The following is an 8,972-nucleotide window of genomic DNA, read 5'->3' on the forward strand; positions in this document are numbered from 1 at the left end:
CCTAATTATGTCTTAAATAAAGCAGTTTAAACTGGGGGAGTGTGTAAACTATGTATTTGATTATAGGTTTGGTTGAAGATCATTTCTGTTAATGGCTTGGCTCTTGTACTCAGCTCACAAGGCTGGTACTGGTCTGCAAAACTAGACACATCTGGGCTCCAAATAAAACTCTGACTGCATTAATATCAGTAGGAATATTCTCCAATTTCTGCCTTGGCTGGTAATTATGAGAATCAATGCTCCATTAAGGAGATAGTATTGACTTGATTGACAGAGTGTCTCTCACTGTCATTATTATTGTTCTAATCCTATTTTAATCAGGTAATCTCATTGAGATCAAGAGATCTATTAGAGCCAGCTGTGATGGTTGGCAGCTCAGCTCCATTCTTCTGCCCAAAATTATGATTTTCTGCATCCAAAAATTGGAGCCCGGTACTTTTCTACTATGTTTAATCACTCACACACACACACACACACACACACACACACACACACACACACACACACACACACACACACACACACACACACACACACACACACACACACACACACACACACACACACACACACACAGAGACATACCATTTCAGTTGCACAGGCATATGCACCAATACACTTGGCCATGCAGACTCCGGCTCTGAAGCACAGACACTCACACACACATTCAACATACCTGTGAGGATACACGGATACACAGAAATCTGGCGTTAGATGTGACTCACGGGAAACGCTTGATCCAACATCTGACATCTGTGGCTCGCTCCCTGTTATAATGACTGTCTGAAAGCAACCATTATTACAGGGAGCCACCAAAAAAAAAACCAAAAGCCTAGGAGTCGTGATGAGAGGCCAAGTCCAATTTAGTGAGTGGGAAACTATCTTAAAAATTCTCTTTCGTATGTGAATGTTACATTTTTTATCTCTAACGTGGCTTTGCTCATCTTGGGTCTGACTGACCCCTTTGATGGAGCAAAGCCGGTTAAAAAAATGTGAATCCACACGAGGTTGGATCAATAAAACCTCGCAGCATGTGCAGAGGGTTACTACAGATGGTGAGTGTGATAGCGCCAGAGGTGCCTGAGCTCATTGAGAAACAGGACCATACTCCGGTGCAGAGCAGGGAGAAGAGAGCAATGAACAGAGGAAGGAGGAGGGGAGGATGCAGAGCCGCTCTGTGATTTTTCACCTGAGTGTCACTGAGATCCGATGACTCACTGCTGTTGGAAAATGGAAAAATTGCAAATCCATTTATTTTGTGTATACAGCTACAGAAAAAAATCTGTGTTATATTAGTGAAAAGAAATGGTCGCATGTAAGTCCTACATTCAGAGGTTGTTCAGAGGTTGCATGCTGCTGCTCCACACAGGAAACAGAGTGGACTGTGGCGCCATCTCCCTGTCAAAACCAATTACTTCTCTGTTGTTTTTAATTGCAAGGAATTGCTGTTGGCGGTGGAAATCCAGAGATTTATAGGGTCGGGATCGACCTATTTAGGGTTTTGACGTTTTGATGCCAATATCTTATGCCGACATGCAACGTTTTTAAAATATGAGTTTTAGCAACAACAGATTGAAGCCAAAAAAAAAAAGTTTCCAGTGTAGTTTGAGTCATTGCAGAGCAGAGAAGTCAGTAAACAGTAACTCTGCAACAGAAGGCCAAAATACAAGAAACCTTCATGGTATCAGAAGTGAGAATGATCAGATGTATTTTTTACGCCACTAAATTAAGTTGAGCGTAAAATTCAAGTATTTTATTTCACACTTTTTGAGACATACTGTGTATTGAAAAACCGTACTGTTGTTCATTCATAAAATAATCTGTAAACTCAAATATCTCATCACAGAACTTCTGCTTTGCCTCGCGACATGACTTCCTCAGAAAACTTTTTTTTCTCTCCCTCTTGAAAAATTGGCCACTTTCTTGTTGTTATACAGTTCAAAAGCCACAGTCTGAGTTACAAAATGAGTTCAAATTTCATTCTTTCTGGGTGAAATCACTGCTCTAACGAGGCCTGAGAGGAAAATAGTGTGCTGTAATTGGTACGCTTACACGGGCTGAGTGGGGGGACAAAAAACACCATGTTTTTTCATTTTCATTTCCTTTAATCACAATTGGAGTTTATTTTGTAACATGTGTTTTCCTGCACACAGATCATTTGCCCAATACATGTGACTCAAATCCTTCACGAACAATGAATCCAACACGACATTGAGTCATTACTCTGGTTTTCTGAACCTGCTGCCAAACTACCAGCCTTGTTGTGTAAATATGTACACAAACACAGCAACACAGTGAGAGCGTAATCTCATAAAATCTACTGCAACTTTACGACTGTGGCAGAAAAGGCAGAAACCTGCTTATTTAATTTGCTTATGTTATGCATGTAGTCATAGAGGTCTGCACCCATTCTTTGTGTGAAAAACTGTCACTTTCTGAGCTCAAAATGATAGGAACATTGGCCATTAAGACGCTGGGTTCAATCCACTTTAGAATTCATGTCACTATTTAATTGATTCAGGATGGGTTATTTTTTCAGAATACAATGTCCTGCCAATGCAAGTCTTGCATAATGCAATCTATCAATGAGCTTGAAGGCTCCCGGATGGGTTCATAAAGTCACACAATGAACAATCAAAAATAAACATCCAATAACAAATAAACAACTAGTCATCATCAGTTTTGCTTTTCTTCTTCTTCTTCTTTTTCTTCGCCGAGCTGTCCACTGCATCACCATACGAAGTGTCTATTGGTTCAGATTTCACTGTGACTTCTTCCTGCTTTACACTAAAAGCAGGCTCTACTCCCTCCTCCACCTCCTCTCGCTCCCTGTCCTTCTTTTTCTTCTTCTTCTTCCTCTTCTCCTGTGAAACATCGCCCTCGTGGAGGTCAATCTCCATTGTAACTTCATCGTGGATTTCAGCTACAGGTTCCTTTTTCATGCTCACCACCACCTCCTCCTCCTTCTCCTCTCGCTCTGTCTTTATTCTCTTTTCTTTCTTTTTCTTCTTCTTCTTTTTCCTTTCGTCATCCTCATCCCCCTCGTCTACTTCTTCTATAAGTCGTTTGGCTACCAAGGGCCGAAGGGTTGTGGACGAGGGCCCGAATGTGGCTCCATCTGTCTCGCTCTCTGCCACGCAGGTGAGTGTGGGGGTCTTGCTGCCGAACGGGTGAAAACGCTGTTTGAGCCCCGGTGGTATGGAGGGCGCTGGAGTGGCGGGGATGACCTGAGGAGCCTGGTTGGTGCTGCTGTCTCCGTAGGTCTCACATACATTAAGCAGGCCTGAGAAAGCAGGGCCAAAAACCACACCATCGGACGACTGCTTGTTGCTGGTGAGCAGGCTGAGCTCTGAGGTACCTTGAGTGGACGCCAGGACGCTGTAGATCTGCTGACCACTCCCACGCTTGGCTCCGGCGGCAGGAGTAGGAATCTTCACAGTCTGGAGGCCTGAGAGGGGCACCTTGATGCCATTGATACTGGAAGAAGAAGAAGTAGGGTTAGGCATCGTTACGACCAAGTTTACAACATTATATATTTTCTGAAACTGTTGTTGAATATAAAGATTCTTTCTAAAGCTTCAGCATGACTGAAAAACATGACTCCTGAGACACCTCCAGCTCCACCTGCTGGCGACGGACTCATGTTGAGTCTTCCTTTTACACTGCTGCAGAGGTTGTTTAACTTACACTGACATTAATGTTAAGTGGACTGGGTACTGGCAAGACGTCAGATCCACATTAAGTAGTTTTATGTTCTGCTCCATTCATGTGCTGTGTGGTAAGCTAACGAGTGTTAAGCTGATATTACATCAGTCCTTCCTTTATGTGCTTAACAATAAATGCCTTTAAATGTCAAGGCAGTTAATGTGAACCTGGGGTTTTTGACAATGACATTTTGCTTAGATGTATTTCTTCCTATTTTTAACTAGATTTCCCCCCGCATTTTGGTCTTCATGAGGTTGTTTTGAAACAACACAATAAAAAGGAAAACCGCTCAGATAATGAGGACTGAGGCTATATTTTCTTGAGACAAAATTTTGTTTACTGGAATACAAAAAAAAAGCAGGAGGAGCTACATTGTTAAGAAGGTTGGTTGCTGATGAAGAAGCACATCATTACATGAGTTAATCACCTTCCTTTACATGCCTCGAGGACACACAGAGGACAGCACGAGCATCATTGGCTCTCTAAGCCCTCTAAAGTAAACAATATCGTTAAAATGTGCAAACCTCTAAAAATGATGGTGGTGTATCCTGTGATACATTTTACATTTCAGGGAGAGCATTGGTATTGGATCAGTCCTGGATTTGGCAGATGCCTATAAATTGTGTATCAGCATGAGTATAAAAGGGTTTAAGTTGGGTTGATGCATCCCTGCCTACTGGCACAATTTACACAGCCTCAAAACTGAGAGAAATCACAGTGATCAACTGTAACTAAAAAGTGATACATTTAAAAAAAAAAAAAAAAAAAAAAAAAAAGATTTGTTTGCATTGTGGATCTTTGCTGTGACATTAAAACACATGTGTATAGCTAGTTTATTTTAAGGCACATACATTATTTTTAGATTAAAATGTGCAAAGCTTAAACAACATTAAATACTTGAAATAAAATGTGTAACTTCTAAATAATGTATTGTAAAAGTCTGCATGTGCATATCATTAAGAGACAGAGAAAGGCTGACTGACAAAAAGGGAAAAATATTACCAACCATTCTGGGTTAAAGCTGGCAGGAGCTTTAATGAGCCATAACTCTTTCTTCTTTTTCTTCAGACTGTTTGTTAGTGTGCTGCTGCAGGGCTTATGGCAGAACGACACAAAGTCAGCAGGACACTGGTACCTGGTGGGCTTCTTATCTGTGGATTAAAACAGCACATCACATTTGATTAATAAAACTAACACACAGCATCAGAAATACGCAAAACATCAATGGATTACCTTTGATGTTAAATATCATTATCAATGTCCAACACTTACTGTATGACTGACAGGCATTTTATTGACCTTTGAAGATGCCACATTGGATTACCCATTAGATGGCACAAATACTCTGGATTGATAAAGATCAAGGTAAATGCAACCGGTAAAGAGAGTAAAAAAAAAAGACACAAAACCCATTTCGTGCTTCTGCCAGTCACAGTCAACTGCACTGTATAATTTTACAAGTATCAACAGTAGGGCTGGGCGATATAACAATATTATATGATATCATATAGATATCGTAATATCGTGGTATGACATAGGTGTTGTTTTTCCTGGTTTGTAAGGCTGAAATACAGTAAAATTATGTACTTTTCTGGACTTAACAGACTGTTCTGGATGTTCTATTGTTTGCCTTTACCCACCTAGTCATTATATCCACATTAATGACGATTATTTATCAAAAATCTCATTGTGTAAATATTTTTGTGAAGGCACCAATAGTCTTCTCTACGATATCGAGGTATTTGATAAAACATGTTGTGATATTACATGTAGTCCATATCACCCAGTCCTAATCAACACTTGTGAGTTGAACTACCTTCATTATACTGCTCTAACTCTGTTCATTGAACTAACTACTAGAATATCAGACACCCAACACCAGCTCTGTACAACCCACGAGGTTAACTTACTGCTTTCTTTTTGCTTTGCCGGTGATTCCGTATTGGGGCTGTCCGCTTCATCTTCACTTGATGAAGATGATATATCTCTTGGCATCTTGTTTTATGTCTTAAAATAACCACAAAGTGAGGAAATGTAAAAGTTTTCTATGGAAAAAGCATGGCTACTACAAGGGAACGCACATGTGTTGACACGAAATGAACTGTGACCTTCAATTACTTCACTTCCGTGCCAGTTTTTGGCTGTAGTTCGAGACCCATTCGCGATGAATGGGTGTGTATTGGCTGAACCGGATTGGACAACTACAACACCCACAATGCACCTCGCAAGGTTACGTAACGTCCCAGCGTCCGTCAGGGAAGCAGTTGACAGCAGTGAAGAGCAGGCCGAAGTGGGTAAACAAAACAAACATATGAAGAAAAGACTGAGAACTACCCCAAAGTTTGGTCTTATTTTATATTTATATGATGTTTGACGTCGTTCTAAAGCGACTTGAAACCCGCTGAAGTAGAAAATCGGTAGCTAAGAGAGGGCGTGCACCTGTCAAAGCTAAATAGGTTAACGCGGCTAACGTGTGCTCGCTCAGGTTAGCTCGGCCATGTCGTCCCCCTCCTCTTCCAGGCGCCAGTGGTGCTACCTGTGCGACCTGCCAAAGATGCCATGGACCGTGGTGTGGGACTTCAGCGAGGTGGTCTGTCGCGGCTGTGTGAACTACGAGGGCGCCAATCAGATTGAATTCCTCATTGCGAGTGCCAGACAGTTGAAACGGACTCACGGGATGCAGGACGGGAACGTTCGGTCACCCGGTCCGTCGCCCAATAAACACGGCACGACTAGCAGAGGAGAGGCGGTGGCAGACGGGGGCAGACCGCACACCGACCGCTTTGAGAGGGGAGGGAGAGGAGAAGGTGCCGGGTCCGCTATCCGCGTGCCGCCAAACGGGCTGCACCGTGATGGGCAGCCACCACCTGAGGTGAACCGGCAGAGCCCTAGCGGGAGCAGGAGACCCATGCTAGGCGCTGCCATCCCTCCAAGTCTAGTAACTCAAAGTATTGCAGGGATCCCTCATGGGCTGCTTGCAGGCATGCCGGCGGGTCTGACCGCCAGGACCGCCCCCATGAGCAGCCCCATGATCTTCCCTGCTCCGGTGTTGGCCGAGATGAGCCGCAGACAGCTGGGAATAGGAATGGGGATAGGCCCTTACATCTCAGCTCCGGAGCTCGAGCGGGAGCTGAGTGCATCCCAGAACCAGTCCAAGATACAGACGCAGGTCCACACGTCTGTGGCTGGCAGCAGCACTGGCAAAAGCACAGGCCTCCCTTCCTCGTCCTCCTCCATGGCTGGAGGTGTGAGCCAGACAAGCCCGAAGCCTGCCTCATCTCCAGCCAGGCAACCACGACCCTTGGCTGCGAGGTCAGGAGGAGAGCCCCTGGGATCCAGCACCTCTGCAGAAGCAGCCACCACAGCTGCAGCTTTACCCCACAGTGGTGCCTCCGAGCTGGGATCAGCGTCAGTAAACAACACCCATTCAACCGGAAACACTCTGTCCTGCACCTTGTGTCACGAGAGGCTGGAAGACACACACTTTGTTCAGTGTCCATCAGTGCCAGGGCACAGGTTTGTATGTTTACCGTTTTTACACAGGTTTAAGTGTTGGTGTATAGTTAATGGCCTGAAACAACCACTGGATCAGTTATTATGTGGCTTGATAGGACATTAACGACTACAGATTTGAACAGTGGTTAATCAGTCTTGGCGTCAGTATTGAACATTTGCTTGTTACATTTTCACAATGCAAATAGTGGCTTTGCTTATGTTTACATGCTTTATTTAGTGGCTGCTAATCAAAGCTGTTAAGTAGTTTACATCCTCACTTGGCCTCTGATAGTTTGTGGTTATTAGGTTTTGCACTTTATAGACTAAACATTATTTATTTTCCTGAAAAATAATAGATTATTACTGAAATAAATATTAGTTTTCAGTGCTGTTATCCCTTATTCATGTCTACTCTCAATCTACCAAACATAGGTTCTGCTTCCCCTGCACCAGAGTGTACATCCAGAGCCGGCGCGGTGATGGGGAGGTGTACTGCCCCAGCGGAGAGCGCTGTCCGTTGGATAACTCTCCCAACAGTCCTCCTTGGGCATTCATGCAGGGAGAGGTCTCAACCATACTGGGCACCGGCGCAGTGGGAGCAGGAGCTGCATCGGCCGCTGCATCCGGAGCCGGGACCGGGCCTGGGCCAGGAGCTGCATCCGGGGCCGGACCTGGAGCTGCCAGTGGAGCCGGAGCTGCAAGTGGAGACGTCACCATCAAGAAAGAGAGAGAGACGTGATGATAATTTCCACAGAAACCAGGACCCAACACAGCCACAGGCAGGTCCACAGATGTCAGAGTCCTGTTTTTAGTAGAAAGCAGCATGCACGGTAACTTCTTGTCTGTCTGGTTGATTCAGGGTTTGGTTAGGAAACTTTTTTGAGTGATTGAGGACATTGAAATTTGTTATTTTATCAATAATTTTGTACTGATTGGCCAGTTCCTTAAAAGTTCATCATCCAGACTTTATAAGATAAGAACCTACATATTAAATAATATGTAAGTAGTTTAATATTGGTCAAGAAAAAATACTGGTCCTTCCTGTGTTTATCAGACATCATCTGCAAAGATGTTATTGGACATTTTTAGTTCCTTAATAAGAGGCGGTGAGAGTATTGTACAAATTAGTGTTGTAACTGTTTGTTGTTTATGGTACTCTGTGTAGTTTAATGTTAGTTTGTTTGCTTTTTTCCAGTTGTATCACACACAGGGAGACGTCTGCACTGGACCACTCACAGATCCAGAATAGAAGCCACACGCAGTGACCCGAAGTTCAGAAAAAACTCCTTTACATAGGTTTTAACTCTATCTACTCACACCGCCCACTTTAAAGTTGCAAAGTCTGCCTTCACAAATTGTCATTATTTGATTTTTCTTTTCTTTTCTAAGCAAAGTTTGACTTTGCCAACATTATTTGGCAACACCTAAATCTTATAGTTCTGATGTAATAAGGACATAAAAATTGAATTTTATGAATCACATCCAGTTTTCAATTGAGTGAGCTCACTCTCACCAGCTCTGGAAAACAATTGTCACATACTCAATCTAGAAAATAACAACGCCACAACTTTCCCAAGTCTGTGGCTGATTTAAGCAGGAGGATTAAAAAGGATTTTATGATGCTGTTGGAATCAGATATTCAGGACCAATCAGCTGAAGGAAGGCTACTTTTTGTAAAGTAAGTCCTGACTGCAGCTGAAACCATGATAATGCCCACATCAACACTTCAAACCACTATTAGCAAGCAGAAATGAAAAGACTAGATACAACAC

General features: G+C 43.2%; 2 protein-coding genes across 3 annotated transcripts; one reads left to right on the forward strand and one right to left on the reverse strand.

The window, feature by feature from the left end:
• Nucleotides 1-2,103: 2,103 nt before the first annotated feature.
• On the reverse strand, nucleotides 2,104-5,792 carry polr1g (RNA polymerase I subunit G). The gene is made up of 3 exons (XM_062418670.1): nucleotides 5,616-5,792; nucleotides 4,712-4,856; nucleotides 2,104-3,477 (listed from the first exon to the last, which is right to left on the reverse strand). The coding sequence occupies exons 1-3, from the start codon at nucleotides 5,698-5,700 to the stop codon at nucleotides 2,667-2,669; spliced, it is 1,041 nt and encodes a 346-aa protein (XP_062274654.1). The 5' UTR covers nucleotides 5,701-5,792; the 3' UTR covers nucleotides 2,104-2,666.
• Nucleotides 5,793-5,814: 22 nt separating this feature from the next.
• Nucleotides 5,815-8,531, forward strand: irf2bp1 (interferon regulatory factor 2 binding protein 1). Of its 2 annotated transcripts, none has more exons than XR_009925155.1 (3): nucleotides 5,815-7,221; nucleotides 7,633-8,030; nucleotides 8,396-8,525. XR_009925155.1 is itself a non-coding variant. In XM_062418669.1 (3 exons), exons 1-2 carry the CDS (start codon nucleotides 6,203-6,205, stop codon nucleotides 7,937-7,939), a joined length of 1,326 nt encoding a protein of 441 aa, XP_062274653.1. In that variant the 5' UTR covers nucleotides 5,815-6,202; the 3' UTR covers nucleotides 7,940-7,979; nucleotides 8,396-8,531. The 2 variants fall into 2 exon arrangements, 1 of the variants encoding a protein (XP_062274653.1); XM_062418669.1 differs by having other exon boundaries at nucleotides 7,633-7,979; nucleotides 8,396-8,531.
• The last annotated feature ends 441 nt before the right edge of the window (nucleotides 8,532-8,972 follow it).

Source organism: Scomber scombrus, chromosome 5 (genome assembly GCF_963691925.1).
Source record: "Scomber scombrus chromosome 5, fScoSco1.1, whole genome shotgun sequence".
Taxonomy (NCBI): domain Eukaryota; kingdom Metazoa; phylum Chordata; class Actinopteri; order Scombriformes; family Scombridae; genus Scomber; species Scomber scombrus.